We start from the raw sequence: 16,651 nt of genomic DNA, 5'->3' as shown, positions 1-16,651 counted from the left end.
GAACCATACATGCGGAGATTGTAGCGATGCCTTAGATTTTAAACTATGCCGAATTTCGTGAAGATATCTTGTCAAATAGAAAAGTTCTCCCAACAAGGACATGAGTTTGATCGATCAATTTGTATGCGATTTCGACAAATGAGTCTTGAGAAGAAAAGAACGTATGCAATATTCTAGAGCAATATCTTAAAAACTAAGGGACTAGTCTACGTATACAAGTATACAGGCAGGCAGACAGACTCAGCACTAAATCGACTCAGCTCGTCACGATGAATATAGTGTCTTCCACGTTTTCTTCTATGTGTTACAGAATTCGTGGCAAACTTAATATAGCTACATTGTTCAGCGTATAAAGATGCAATTTTGGAAAAATCTGTAAATTTATTTAAAAAAATTTTAATCATTCTAATTGAAGTATTTTTTCACAAATTCAATGAAATTTTTCAACTTTAAAAATATAATATTGAATCAAAATGTTTATTAAATTGACTTAATTATAATTCAATTAGTAATAGTAGTTATTTATTTGACTAAGTAATATTTGAATAAAATTTCATTGAACTCATTTAATGACAAGCACGAAGTGATGTGATTTTTGCAACTGAAACTTCTGGCAACCCTGTTTCTTAAAATATTTTGCGCATAACTTAAAATTCATAGCTACCTTTAAATTTAAGTTTACATTCAGAAATTTTTTTATGTAATATTTTTTTTTTTTTTTTTAATAATTAACAATTACCCAAAAAGGCATTAAAAATTATAATTTTAGAAAAATTTTATGGCTTAAAATCAACTGTTGTTTCTAGTCTTTTAGTTGATGTATTTTTTCTGCAAATTAATACATTTAACATTTTTTATTAAATTTCCGTACAATTAAAATTAATTATAATTCAAGTAATAGTTATAGTATAATTTAATTAAAATTTAATTTCAATCAGAAAATCAGAGTTACAAGAACAACTGGTTAGAAATTTGTAACTGAAACGCATGACAACTCTGTTTCTTAAAATATTTGCTTATAATTTAAAACACTAAAGAAACACTTTTAATTATCAAACTAATACTAGCTAGTGGCTCTTAAAGGGTTAAAGTGTAACTGCGAATTAATACGCAGCAAATTTATTTGGAATTTTTTGTGAAAATGAGAATATTATTCCTAGCAAATATAAATTCAATTTAATTCTCGGACAAAAGATTGTTCTTCAACAGAATCACTGGCAAATTTTTCACCGAAAATAGCAAACTTATAACCCTTCATTTAACTGTTCGATACGCCACTTATCGGCTCGCCAGTTTGAAGCGCTGCTCTCTTGTAAAAAACGTAAATATGAAGGCAACAACCAAGCTGTTCGACTCAACACAACATGAGAGCGAGTATCTAGATAGCTTATTAAACTGTTACCCGTTTTCTATTCTATCCCAGTTTAGCTATGCCAATCTATATGATTTATACCACACTTTTCTATTGAACTGATAGCAGCACAACAACACTAGTAATTTCGTACGCTATTTATAACTTAACGACATACTTTTTCTAATTTTTTGATGTTGACGTAAATAAATCTCACAGTTAAAGTTAAACCAAACAAGCCAAAAATCTATCATAACTGTCTCTACACTTCATCGAGCATTCATAATTGTTGTCATGTCGTGCTGAACCAGGTTTTTGTCTACTTGACTTTGAGCTTCAAATATTTTAAATTTTTGTTACAAAAACAAACGAATAAAAAACACTAGAAAATATATTAGTTCATAAATTTTAACGTTTGCTAATTTAAAGCAATAAAACTTGTTTGGAGAATTCAACAAATAACCCAATGACAAAACTGGAAATTAGTCAGGTTACTTAACTAATTGCAGTAACTAAATAAAACCGTTTAAAGCAATTCTGATTTTATGCAGATTGTATGGAAATATGACGTATTAGCTTTTTATTAATTGTAGCGAATAGTTTGTTTCTTATTGGTTAATATATATTTTTTGTATGTAACAGTAACTCGGAAATAATGACTAGGAAGAAAATCTAATTAATTAATACTTTAAATAATTAAAATATATGTATTTTTTATATATATTTTTATATTTTTTTTAATATACTATATATTTTGTAATATATATATATTTTAATATATAATTTTTAAAAGAGCAACAAATCTTAATACGAGGGTACTCTAACAAGAAAATGAGTTTTGCAAATTAGAAAAGAGTATTATTTAAACTTAAAAAAATATTATTACTGAAGACATTAGTAACCACGCATCTATTGCCATGTAGCGGATAATTATATATAATAATTTGTGACAATTACTATCAATATTTGTGAATTCTACAGAGAGAGAGAGAGAGAGAGATATCAAATATATAAAGTTTGCCACGAAAATGGTAACATCCAGAAGGAAACGTCGGAGACCATATAAAATATATATATAAATAATCAGCGTGACGAGCTGAGTCGATTTAGCCATGTCCATCTGTATATACACGAACTAGTCCCTCAGTTTATGAGATATCGATCTGAAGTTTTGCAAACACCCTTTTTTCGTCGAAAAGCTGCTCATTTGTCGGAACCGCAAATATCGAACCTCTATTGCATATAGCTGCCATCCAAACTGAACGATCAGAATCAAGTGCTCGTATGAAAAACTTCACGTTCATTTGACGAGATATCTTCAAGAAATTTGGCTAAGATTATTCTCCAAGGCATCGATTTAATCTCCGAAAAAATTGTTCAGATTGGATCACTATATCATATAGCTGCCATACAAACTGACTGGCCAAAATCAAGTTCTTTAAGCAACCTTTTGTATTTGTAGAGAGCATTATACATAGCCTCGGTTCAACCGAATTTTTTTTCTTTTTTTTCAATTTATGGTGGCAGCACTTTTTATACATATTTCATAAATAATTTTTCTCAAACATCTTTAGTTTATTTTATTCATTTAATTATATAAAAATTGCAAACCAATGGCAACTCTGTTCCGAAATGTTTTCTACTTTAATAATTTCAAAAAAAAATCCTTTGAAACGCATACTGTCACTTGTCGACTTGTCAAATATCGTACTGTTTCGTTTTCCATATCAATTTTACTAAATTATTCTATTTTATTTGGCAACCCTGCTCAAAAATCTATTTTTACTTTTCGCCTTTATAACATTCTGCAGTTTAATAAGTATTTTCTGTTGTTTTTTCTTTGATCGTGTGCTTTGAGTTGTAATTTGCCAACAAGTGGCAACCTCTTAACATCGTGTTTTTTATTTTATTTTAGCCGAATATTGCACTATACAGTTAAAACATTTTTCAAATTTGCAAAAATTAAAAAAAAACTTTCTGTTTCGTTATTTTTTAATGGTAATGATGAAAGGCCGGGTGCTAGCCTTGCAGAATCGAAAACTGCGATATTGCAAAGGAACATAACTATAGACAAAAATAGATATACACATACAAATAAGATAATTACAGACGTCTGTAATTAATGCTCATTATTTGTACAAAATATTTTCAATATATTTTTAAGACTTTTACTTCGCGTAATTAATTACTAATGACAATATAAATCTTACACCGGTTTTAATTTAAATACTTTTTTTTCTATTTATTTTTACCGCTAAATGAAATTTTGGATCTTAATTTGCAATTTCGTTGTTTAAAACCTGTCTACAAATTAAGCTTAATTAATGAAGGAGAGGTCTTAATAGATACGCCTTACAAAATTATATATGTATGTATTATATAAAACATAAATATAAAAGATGAAAAAAGTAGATGATATGTACATAAGCATGTTTAAATTTGAAAATACATTTTTTAAAGCAGAAAAACGCAAAAACCTTAAGCGATTTTTTTATCTAAAAATTATCTATGGTAAAAAAAAATTATGTTCATATTTCATTTTTTTTTACTTTCAATACAAATCTTCACCATCACCTTAGAAATGATGGGTACCATTTTTCATACATTTGTTCGAAGAGTAGTTATGATGATCTTTAACTACTTTTTTATGACCACTATGGACCCATAACGAGTGTCCTGCAACTAATATTCGAGTTTGTGAAACAGGAAAGAGGTACACATTTGTTTTTTGCAAGTTCCACCCGACTTTTTTTAGTTCGATCTGGAGTGTCGTCGATGCAATTCATATAATAAATGTCGTTCAAAGTTTCGTAAGCTGATGCAGAATTGTTGTTGATAGCTTTGGCCAAGGCTAACTGCAAATTTTGCACACTTTTCCGTATTCTATTTTAGTTGTAGTGTATAGATCTCTCCCTAAGTCAACTTTCTACGATCTCACGACTTTTCTTTATTCAAATCTTGCTGTCAAAGGAGGCTGTACTACTCGAGAGAAAAAAATCGCAAGTCTTTTGTTCTGTCGGTACTACATAGATGATCTTATCTCGTCAAGAACTTAGCGGATTTGACTTGGTTATCAACTGGTCAGTTATTAGTTAGCGGGTTTATCAGCATATCATTTGCCTTGATGTATCCCCACAGACATAAACGTAGAAAAATAATTATCCTAGATAGTCAATTGACAGATACAGGCGTTAATTCTGACAGCTGGTTTAACAGCTATTCCGCTAGCAAATTCTACATTTTATAAGTTTTCAGTCATCTCCAAATGGCTAAAACAACTTATGAGATGTACTTTAATGTCGGCTGTGACAGCGCCTAGCAACTCTTTCGAAAGAAATTCGCAAATGTCAAAATTATTTGCTTATTTGTCAAAGTCATCGAAGCTCATAAATAACATTCCTGATTTTTTTTACATCATAAATTAAGAATGCTTGTATTAAATCAGCGAAAGAAGGTAAACAAAGAAACCAAAAGATAAATATCAATTAATTATGCAACGATATATATATATATATATATATATATATACCTACATATATTTTGCATATGCTAAAAATAAAACAGTCTAAAAAGAAACGCAAATCACAAAAGATTAAGAAAAATTACCTTTACAAACAACTAGTGAATCCCCTGGATGCAACAGGAGATACACAATACAGACAGCTATCGGTTACAATTACGCATCGAACCGGTTACATATGCGTAAATTTCTGTAAATAAAACGCATGTGTACATAAAAGTATATACCATATATATTCAGATGTATGAAATTGCAAAATTGCTTGATTTTGTCACACGCATCCAACGGCTGCGGGGAACGCCAGTGTAGGCTACATCATCCGCTTGTTTTATAGACCACATGGATATACCATACATATCTACACTTGTATAAGTATGTATGTGTATCGCTCATAGTACTTATAATACTATACTTGCTTGATAATTATAGACTAGACAACAAATTAATAGTGGCAATGAGCTAACGAGCAGATGGATGACTATTGGTAGCTCGCACAACTAGTCAAATTTTGACAGCAATGCATATTTTTTACATATACTTGTATGTGTGTGTATGTAAAACGTAGGGACTCCAGCAAAACATTGCACGGTCTGTAGAGTAGCATGACTCAAACGGTGTCAGGTTCACCATTCGAGCACTGCGCGTGGCAACTCGTTTAATGACCGGTAATATTAACGCGCCTTTCTTCTCGGAATATTCAAGGTCAGTTTGTAGATATTTCGTTGAAATATCACGCTGATCTTTAATTGAAGCAAGATCCCATGAATTTGCATATAAAAAAAATATACAAATTTTATTAACGAAGGCACATAAGCGAAAGATAACAGTTTATTAAAAAGCTTTTGAAAATAGCCGAAAAGCAGCTCTGAATTGTTTATGGTAATCTTACAATAAAATATAATGCCCTTCGCAAGCTTTTGTGATACAAATTGCTTAATACGTATATGTATATAATATATAAAAGATTAAAAAATTTTAGCTTTTTTGTAATTATTTCTCATTAAAATCCAAGAATTGCTGACTATAAAAAATGCAGGCAATGAAAAAAGCAATATTTCTATACCTTTGCTACAGACTATAATAGTTTTGTTCACCTAACGGTTGTTTGTATCACCTAAAAATAATCGAGTTAGATATAGGGTTATATATACGAGTACATATATAAATAATCAGGATGATGCGACGAGTTGAAATACGAGTGACTGCCTGTCTATCTATCCGTCCGCCTGTGGCTGAGGTGATCTCAACCCGAGAATCACTTGGTGGCAGTTATTCGGTTGTTGTGTAGTGTGAAAGTCAGAGGTGTGCACTAGCGAACCGCAAGTTCTAGGTTCGGTAGAAGTCTCCGAAGAAAAAGGTGCTGCCGAAGCGAACAGGCAATGTCAAAACTTTGCGTAGATTACAACTAAGAAGAGGTTCGGAGGCGGCTTACAACTTATATATGTATTCATCAGTTATTCAAATAAAAATAAAAATATGTATACAATATGTATTGAAAATCCATAAAAAATACGAACATATCAGTTGGATACCGTTAATGTAGCCAGGTGTGCCATTTGAAGCAAGTCTATAATAGCTTTGAATGTCGAATTATGTCTAGAGAAGAGGCACACTTGGAATATAAATATGGTACGTCCTCTTCTCTATTACTTATATGGAAACTCAATCTTTTTGAACTAAGATGATACATAAGATATTGCAGACCACAGTTCCACAAGCAATCCAAAGATACAAGAATTTGGAAATGAAAACTGCAGCTTTCAATGCTGCCTCGGCTGACGGTAATTATGGAGACTGTAAAACTTGCATTACAGCTATATAGAGAACAATTACTGGCTTTCTGTTCGAAAATATTTGTAAGTCATATAGAAGAACAAAGCTCGAAAAAATCATAATAGGAGAAGTACGTCAAGTGGAAGAAAAAAGCTCTGTTAGGGGAAGTAGAGACATTCCAATGCAAGCCAAGTAACTGCTGATAAAACTAGTCGACTGAATAGTAAACTTTAGAAGATTTTAATTTGTGTGTGAACAGTATGAAAGCCATTTGTCAAACCCAACATCATTAAACTTAGTCTGCAGAGCTTATTTTTGATTGTAAATAATATGTATAAAAAACTTTTATTCCACAGTGCGCGTCTGCATTGTCGAGTCTCGTGGTACCTACCGTAAAACGCCGAAATTTTGCCCACTTCTGGAAGCCACCAGTAATATTGAATGCGTGATTGGTGTAGATCGACTAGATTGCGTACGACGTATACATAAAGGTACCGCACACTTTGGCGTACTCTCCGCCGAAGAGCTAATAGCAGCGCGTTGGGCTAGCGTGGAGATTTTAGTCACGAGTGAGATGCGCTCACATGAAACATATTTCGAATATGAAATAGTCGCGGTTGTGGACAATGAGGCCAACATACACACAGTGCATGATTTGCGTGGTGCGAAACTTTGTCATCCCGGTTATGGTTTGGGCAATCACTGGACTGAAGTTTTAGCTAATGTATGTATGTTTGTTTAGAAAATCTAGAATATTATTGGCTATTTCAAAAGTAACAATAACAACGAATGTTTTAATTTACAGTACTTCGAATCGACATTGATTTCGAAATCATGCAATCCAGAAATCTCATTGACTGAAGATCGCATTAGCGCCTCGGCTAAGTACTTTGGACCCAGTTGCAAAGCCGGTCCATGGGTGCCCGATCCTAAACAGGATCGCATACTCAAAGATCGCTATCCGTCGCTATGTCAGCTGTGCTACGATTCATATCGCTGCGATATTGGCGACAAGCATTGGGGACGTCGTGGCGCATTGTATTGCCTAACCAATGGTGTCGGCAATGTTGCTTGGGCACGACTGGACGATGTGCGCAGTCATTTTGGCGTAAGTCTTCAACTTATTTGCTCATACGAGATTCAGTTAATTATATTTCTAACATAATTACAGTTAACCGGTTTGCCTGCGCAGGCTAATCCATCCGAGTATAGCTACCTCTGCGCCGATGGACATCTACAGCCTATCACGACTGAACGGCCGTGTGTTTGGGTTGCCAAACCCTGGCCAGTTATAGCGGCGCGCCGCAGTCACGCTGCACAGATACAAAATCTAGTCGCCGGTTTGAACCACGACGTGCCGAATAGCTGGCAGAATGCCTTGCTAAGTCTACTGGAGAATTATCACATTGAAATCGTCACGTTGGATAATGTTATAACCATCGATGATTACCTCGATCAGGCAACAGCTTTTCAGAGCGCCTATAGCTTTCCCGAATGCAATCCGCCACGTTCGATAGTTTACTGTACTACCTCCATAATTCAGCATGTTAAATGTTCATGGCTGCAGGAAGCCTCACAAGTGTATGGCATCGAGCCCAATATCCAGTGTATACGCTCCGAAAGTTTAGATTCGTGCATGGATGATATAAAATATAAGGCAGCCGATGTTGTGTTGGTCGATCACGAGAATCGTATACGAGCACAACGTGACTACAATCTCGTGCCGATACTTTACGAATACTCACAAGATATGCATGAACGTTATGCCGTTATAGCAGTGGTACATAAGAATTCGAAATTCAATTCGTTTGCCGATCTTGAAGACGCTATAGCTTGTCTGCCCTCATACGAAGGACCCGCACACTTGTCGGTGCAGGAAACTATTGTTAATGTAACACAACGCATGACCACATTACAATCGTATTTTCACCGTGACTCGTGTACCTGGCATCCGAATGCACATCGCACCTGTCCGGATACTTATCGTGGCGATGAGGGCGCCTTACGTTGTTTAGCCGAAGGTGGTGAAGTGGCTTTTCTCAGCTCGGCTATATATAAAAACTATACGGTGGGCAATATAACAGCGAAATGGGTGCGTGACACCGGGCATAAGTCCTTTCGCGTTTTATGTCCCTACGACAGAAATGAGCGTCACTCAAAGTTCGAGTACTGCTATATGCATTGGACCACACGTGGCCAGCTAATGACACATAACAATTCGTTGACGCGCAGCAATGAAATCTATAATTCATTGCGTGACATCGATCAGCTTTTCGGCAAAAGCTATCGCCCCGAAACGCGCCCGTTCACGATGTATGGCATTTTCGATAAACGTAATAATGTTATGTTCCGTGATAAGACGGACGGACTGAGAGGTTTAGCCGATTTGAAAGCGGATAATTCGAAACGCATTATGGAGGACATTTTCGAGAAATATGTGAAAAACGTTTATGTGGATCCAAACTCGAGTCAGTCGTTGCAGTGTTCTTTAACGCTGCTAGTCATAACGACACTATTAGTTGTAAGCAGAATATGGATCTGAATTGTCGGAGTTAAAGCACTTATTTAGATTTAATAACCTTATTCACGGATAGTAATTAATTTAATTTTCTATCGATATTTGTGAGACGAGTTTTAAGTATACTATTTAAAATGTATGCAAATTTGTGATATTATTTTATACTCTTCTACCAAAAGCCATCTAAGTATATTTTAACCGTTTACAGGTGTCTGTTTATGCGAATAAATTCTCTTAAGAAATCGTTTAATTCTATATTCTTCGGAAATATTTATTAAGTTGGTACATATTGCCGATATTATATTATAATAAGTCTTCGGTGTAGCCTATGTGGTTTTGTTTCAATATCGATTTTATAATTGATAAACCGCGCATTTGTGGAGTGTTTATTATCACTTTTTTTATCACTAAATAATTTGGCTATATACTTTACCTCATTTAAATGTTCCAAAGTACAAAACTGCAATTTGTTTTCACCTGAAAGAAGAAAGAAGAAAGAAAAAATTTTACAGCATGATGGTTTAAATGTACAGTTGCATTTGAATCGGTAACTGTGTACAGCCACAACGAATTGGAACTGAATTGCAAAAGCATCGTATTCGACACGGCAGTTATTCAATTAATGACGAAATGTGTAAACGGCGAGGAGAAAATGAATCCCCCTGTCTGGTAGACTTAGAACTACAAGATCAGTTGACCTGACCTGGAATTCATACACGAAAGACTTTAGCGCCTTAAGTGAGCTCAGAACAGATTTAATTAGCATTTTTGAAAGCGAATCTCTATGTTTCTATACGTAAAGAACGGAAATCATAAACACACTTTAGTTAAGATATTTTGCATATCTGTAGTGTTTGAAGAATTGGTAAGCTATAATACCGTTCAAAAGTACAAAAGATTCCATACAATAACTTGATGCCAATCACTTAGTTTGTACGGCAGCCATATGCTATAGTGATCCGATCTGAACAATTTCTTCGGAAATTGCACCAATGTCAAAGGCAAGAATTCATACCAAATTTCTTGAAGATATCTCGTCAAGTGACAAAGCTTTAAATATAAGCACATTCAGGCGACCATATCGGTGCAGCGTTGTTTATGACCGGCCGGGCGATTGCCTTGAATGCTGCCAACAACGTTTCTTTGTCCTTTCACCATGTGCTTTCGCTGTAATTGCGGTCGTATGAGGAGTGAAGCGGCACAGGCTGTCGAATGTATCATTTAAATTAATATACCCTGTTCAGGGTAAAAAGCTAGAGAGACAATGATTGAGTCTAAATGCGCGAGATTATTGCAACCGAGTTGCTTTCTGTCGATGTTATTAGCAAACAAAATGTAATTTTGACGAATAATTAGCGTGCAATCCATAAAAATTCGAAAATAACTGTTTAACAGCGCCATCTATTTCTCGTTTTTTATAAGCACGCAATCTATTACCAGAGAGAGACGTTTACATTCTCTGTCAGCTGTTTCACGCTTGTAACCAGAGAACGTATATCATTTATACGTTCTCTGCTTGTAACATATGATATACGTTCTCTGCTGATATCAAAATTGTTTATTTTTATTTTACTTGTTTATGCTTGTTGCTATTTAATTCATTTATTTCTTCACCGCCTGTACACTGCACTTGCCCCTATTCCAAAACCTTCACCGCAACGGTTGTTAAGCAGCCATACAAATTGCCATAACAAAAGCGTTTGTAAATTCAATCGCAATGACGACGACAGCTACGCAACCAAATGATGGGAGGACACATTTTCTCAACAAATTAATTGATTAAACACAAATAAAGACGGGAACGCGATTATTTAATGTAGTACAACAGTTTTAAATTAATTAAGTAGTGGTTTCCATTCTTCAAGTGATAAGAGAGAGCGCCAAAAATCAAATGTCGAAATCACAAGCGAAAGCGACGCAGCTAAGAAACGTGAGCGTGTATAAAAATTAATTTTGCGACAAGGTGTAGCTTGCGATAAGAAACCCAGTTTGCGTTTAATTTTGGCACCTCGGCTTTGGTTTTGTATTTAAATATATGTATATATATATGCCTTTACTTGATTTCTATATATGAAAAAGTAAATTTCACTTGCACCGCACCGTGTTTTCTGCCATTTCTTTGTGATATGCACTTTAATTACACGTACATGCATACATATCAACAATAATGATACACATGCGAATCTCAATGAAAAATAATATACACACACTTTATTGACATCTTAATTGTTAAGCTTTTAATTAAAACAATGAAAGTCGCAAAATTGAACAGAAATTTATCTGGAATTTTTTATGCACGTCTGTTTCACTAAAAAAATATATATTTATATCTATGTATATGTGTGTATATTTTCTTTATGCACCCACCTTTTCTGGTTTGTTTTGAAGTTTAACACTGCGATTTAGGTCAATGGCTTTGAAATTATGTGTTCTTTGTATACCTATACGTGTGTGTAATGTAAATATTGATACAATCACAATATTATCAATTCCCAATCGCACGTCGACATGCAGACGCCGTCTACTGTGAACAACTGTAACCATCAGATACGCGAATATATCTGAGCCATTGCAGCCGCCTGCTTCATTTTTCTCTTTTCTCGATCAACAAATGGATCTCTCTAATATCCGCGCTCTCTTTTGACATTGCACGCTACGGTGAAATGCTGCGACCTTTTCTGTTACACACATGGTACAAGAACTTACAAATGTATATACGTATATGTATGTATTTGAGCTATTCATTCAGAATATATGTGACTTATTTGTATGTATGTAAAAATTATTTTCTAAATATATGTAAATACAAGAGATAGCTTTGGCACATTTAGAGTCGACTTTTGCATGTAGATTCAACAGCTTATGTAGGGTAGTACATACAGTTTTTTTTTTGTTTGCACAATCATTTGACATTTTCGCAATGACAGTTGATTTACGTACTAGTCTACTTAGTATGGTCAAAACGTTGGCACCCCATCACCACGAAACGTTACGTTACACTATCTTTACACTTAACTCGAAATTGTTGAAAAGTGTTTATCAAAAAATCAATGATTACTCAGAGAGTAATAATTTGCCGCGGATTTTGGTGTGAGCAACTTTTGCAGCTGAAAGCGGTCAAATCCTGTCCGGAACCACGACAATATTGTTGGGCCCGTCTTGGGCTCCATCGGAACTCTGATTAATCCATTTGAATAAACTTTTATGGGAAGACGTCTGGAAGGACAAAGTTTTGCAAGCTTAAATGTCTGAGTAAGATCATACTACAAGTAGAAGCATTTAAAAGGTTTATGAAGCTTAGTTAACATAATATTAGAATTAATGGTCTCTCAACCAACAACCCAAGGAATGCAACTAAAAAGACTACCCTGCACAAGAAGCCACTGCTGCTTGGTGGTTCGTGAATACAAATCGCGCTAGGTTTTCACAAAAATCAGAAGTGGTGTTTTGGTTAAAAGTTCGCACTAACACTTCGCCAGAAATTGTTATGTTAAAACGACCTATTGTAGAGATGATCATGTCACTTATTACATACAGCAACGATTTTGAAACTCGAACATGGATCAATACATATTCGAAGCTACTGCACTTAATTAAAAAAAAAAATTGTATGTAGCTTGTGTGGTTTCTCACCTTTTATTTCGCTTTTCCTTGATTTTTTTTAGAAAAATAGTAACTGTATGCGTTCTTCTGTTCTTCGTTTATAATCTAACCTTACAGGGTGCTAAGACTACGGCAGGCACGACAGCAAAAGTGAAACCGACCGTAAGTTATCCCGCAAAAACCGTAAGTGGAGCTCCTAAAGTAAACACGCAACTTAAAAAAACAACAGCGACCACAACAACAACCACTAAGCGTGTAGAAGAAGAAAAGCTTAAACTTAAAAGCACCATACAAACCCGACGAACAGAGCCTGTCACTCTCAGCAAGACTCGAACTCCGCGAGATGTTGTACAACCAACACAAAACGCCGTAATAAAAAAAACAACAGCCACCAACCGAGTTGCCAGCACATCCAAAGCAACGCATAACCAGAATATACCAACAACAGTGAAGAGAAATGTGACAGCAACAACAAGGAAGGCTAATATTAGTGAACTGCCTATACGCGCCAAACAAAACCGCGATATTGCGGATGCCGTCAAAAAGAAACCTTCAACCGCAAGCAAAGCTAATGCCGTATTAGATACGTATCACAGCGTCACAGTTGCCTCCCCACCACCTCGACGCAGAGCAATTACTGCAGAAACCAGCGACGATAGCGTTATATCTACCAGAACTATAAAAGATAAAGCTGTGACACCGGTTGATGTAGAGGCTGCCAAGATTGCGGTTGATGCCGATGAACCGCCAAAGCGTGTGCGTACGCATTCCTTGAAAGATGAAGATATCATCGTATTACGTACCGACTCGGCAAAGCGAAGAAGTGAACAACAGATACTAGCAGATGTGGCAACTGCCAGCCAACATGAGACGGAATACTTGCAACTAGACACAGTTGAAGTGATCGACCAAAAGCCGGTTGTCAGAGAGCCTGTAGCTTTCGAAGTCGCCTTCGATGAACCATTGAGCAGTAAGGCCAAATCTAAATCACGAGAACCATCTGCAACGCGAAGCAAAGCAGAAAATACGCTTAAAGCAAAACTCAGTGATGCTGCAAAGAAACCAGAAATAGATAATTACTCAGATGACTTTGAAACGTATGAATCGGACTTTGAGACTGGCTCCTCGACGCAAAATGGTTCGTCCGGGGAAACTGAAAGCGAATCATCACCGCATAGCGTTTGTAGCGACGATGAGGACAAAAGTAAAAGCAGTGTTTCTTCAACAACGCAGGAGGAAACAAGTAAAAATGGCGATGAAATGCCGATTAATGATACCGATTGCGAAGAAGAAACCGAATTAACACAATATCCGATAACAGTAATACAACGCAATAAAGAACTCGAACGAAAATTGGACTCTGGAAATTATGAAATGAATTCGCGAAAGCAACCAAAGTTTTCTGAACTGGCGACACAACTTAATGAGAAGCATTTCGACAGCATGGACACCACTTATAGTGTTGCTTCAACGGATCAGCTTGATTCGGGCATCAGCAGCTACGCTAACACGAATAATACACAAGCGGAGGTCGACAAATACGGCGGAATTCTATGCACCTACGGCGGTTATGCCGATTTTAATACGCGTCCCATACGGCGCAAGCGCGGCATCGAGCTAATGAACAAAATTCAATTTGACACTTTAACGTTTTCGCTGTTCGAGCTCAAGCCAATTAGCTATGAGGTTTACATGCAAACATATGGTACGCTAAATACCACTCAGTGCTCGACACAAACCAACGAGAATCGCATGTCAAGCGAAAGTCAAACGGACAGCTACGACATGCGCACGATGTGGACACAGCATCCACCATTATATGATCTGCAAACGGTGCAGAAATTCGCCAACGGTATGCATGATCTGATGGCAACACAAAACTGCTGTGGCGAGTCGCCATTGGATGAAGCGTACATGTTACAAAACTTAAATGCTGACGAATACGATGTTAGTTTACAAAAGCTAACGGTATTTCGACAAAATAATCGTAAAGATGTGGTTAGCGCGCAGCTAAGCAGTCTGAATAAACCGTTAGATTTTGAAAAATTAAACGCGTTTCTGCTGCGCTCATCATTACTCATCACAAAGGTGCTGTGCTCAGCGCACGACAACAAACCAGAGAACAGTTTAACAAAACTGCCACAAAACCAACAGAGTTTTCAGGAAGTTAGCGCGGGTTATGTGCAGCTCGAAACGAACTTGTTGAATGCATTACGCGTAGTGCGTGTATTTGCAAGTGCTAGACACGATCTCATCATAACGGTACATGCGAGTCCGCCCGACGCTGATGTCTATCGCTATGATTTTTCTCAACTTCTTATGGTCTGGTACACCAGCGATTGCACGAAGCCCTTTCGTCTGCTCTCCACATGGAGTGAGGTTTGTCGCGTCGAAATCTGTTACGATAGTGCGGATATTGTTGTGTGCGGCCTGCATGATGGCAGCATTGCTATGTGGGATTTACGCGAAACATACTCCTTCTGCTCAAAATTAGATGGATATCTGACTCACTTTGCCGCAACACAATCTGTGGTACCCAATTGGATAGCGAGCGCAGAACAGTCTCATAGACTCAGCGATCTTGGCGCTGTAGTAGATGTACGAAGTTTTCGAACGCTACAACGAGTTATGGCGCTGGGTAGCTACAAATCAATACAGGTAAGAAGTGCGTACATAAAGCACCTGCATATTAATTACTGTTCCGTTAATACTTTTGAAGTTCGCTGCACTTAACGACACCGGCCTCTTATCGATTTGGACGCTAGTGGAAACGAGTGTGAAGCATTACGATTTTGCTACGTCGAAAGCAGCTGATACCCAACATAGTCGCAAACGAGGCACAATATCTATGTTAAACTCCCGCTATGAGTATAGTTCACCGTGGGCTCGTGTGAAATTAATACAGAGTGCGATTTGCGATCTACGCGACTACCTAGAGCGTGGTCTGCGACGCAGCCAAACTCAGTTCGAGCTGACCAAGCAACTATTTCAAAAGGAAATATACAGCGACGAGATCTTACGCGAGCTGCACGGCACAAAATCGGCGCAGCAACAGCGGCAACAATTGCAGGGCTTGCGCTTCACCGGCATCGACACCGGTTGTGAGCGCATCTACGTTTGTACGAATCGCAATTTCGTGCTGAGTTGTTCGAAGAGTCTAAAGGCGGAACGTTTCCGTAAAATAAACATAAACGAAAGCGGTCTGCTGTTCGCAACCAGTTTACAAGTGCTGACAAACGAAAATTTCCTTGCTGTTGGTCTGTCAAATGGTTCAGTGATGATTGTCAATTGCAATCAGCAGAAGTTGGCAACGCAACGCAATAGTGATGCGAAACGTTTGGAAGTAGCGAACTCATATGACGATAATCGTCAAAAAGCAGTCTATACACCTCAAACGCCTGACATTGATCCGATCACTGGTAAATCATGCGCCATACAAAATATAATACTTAACGAAAGACGTCTGCTGGGTAAGGCTGATAGTGCATACGAAACGCCATACGATACGCGTCCATCTACAGCGGCCTGCATAGCATTGATCAGCAATCAGAAACGTCCGTTTGAGTTACGTGTCTACGATCAGCAAATAATATTAAATGGTTCGGCGCTGCGTAAAGATTTGGTGCAATCGCTGCAATTGTCCAGCGATGGTTGGCGACTCTTTGCGCTCACAAATGGTCATGTGCATACATATGACTTTTACTTGGATTGCGAGTTGGGAACTCATGCGCTGGATGCAAGTAATTGCGAACAACGTGTTATGGATATAGCGGTGGCCAAAAGTTCACAAAATTCTAATAATCTGATTGTATTGAATGAAGAGAATTACGTAGAAGTGCACTTATTAAAGCAATAGGCAATAGGCAATACAAAATATAATTAAATA

At 36.7% G+C, this 16,651-nt stretch overlaps 3 protein-coding genes across 5 annotated transcripts in view; 2 read left to right on the top strand and 1 right to left on the bottom strand.

Moving 5' to 3' along the window:
- The window catches only part of Tsf3 (Transferrin 3), a 10,355-nt gene extending 938 nt beyond the window's left edge, over positions 1–9,417 (top strand). Inside the window, exons 2-4 of the mRNA XM_014246800.3 lie at positions 7,001–7,368; positions 7,450–7,752; positions 7,816–9,417. Coding sequence (XP_014102275.2) covers positions 7,001–7,368; positions 7,450–7,752; positions 7,816–9,186 — 2,042 coding nt within the window. The 3' untranslated portion in view covers positions 9,187–9,417. The remainder of the gene's footprint in view (positions 1–7,000; positions 7,369–7,449; positions 7,753–7,815) is intronic.
- The window catches only part of LOC118682035 (major facilitator superfamily domain-containing protein 6), a 23,276-nt gene extending 11,568 nt beyond the window's left edge, over positions 1–11,708 (bottom strand). Inside the window, exons 1-2 of one of the 3 annotated variants that reach the window (XM_070108448.1) lie at positions 11,530–11,708; positions 9,596–9,639 (exon numbers count right to left, since the gene is read on the bottom strand). The gene's annotated coding sequence lies outside the window, so the exon portion shown is untranslated. Of the gene's footprint in view, positions 1–9,595; positions 9,640–10,735; positions 10,872–11,219; positions 11,235–11,529 lie in introns of those variants that run through there. The other 2 variants (XM_070108450.1, XM_070108449.1) reach the window with 2 other exon arrangements.
- LOC106626746 (uncharacterized) lies at positions 10,965–16,651 on the top strand. The gene is made up of 3 exons (XM_036374833.2): positions 10,965–11,092; positions 12,883–15,423; positions 15,485–16,651. Exons 1-3 carry the CDS (start codon positions 11,054–11,056, stop codon positions 16,619–16,621), a joined length of 3,717 nt encoding a protein of 1,238 aa, XP_036230726.2. The 5' UTR covers positions 10,965–11,053; the 3' UTR covers positions 16,622–16,651.

The sequence above is a fragment of the Bactrocera oleae genome, chromosome 4, assembly GCF_042242935.1.
Source record: "Bactrocera oleae isolate idBacOlea1 chromosome 4, idBacOlea1, whole genome shotgun sequence".
NCBI classification, from domain to species: Eukaryota; Metazoa; Arthropoda; class Insecta; order Diptera; family Tephritidae; genus Bactrocera; species Bactrocera oleae.
The sequence above is the reverse complement of the archived record's forward strand: the minus strand, read 5'-3'. Positions and strand labels throughout refer to the sequence as shown.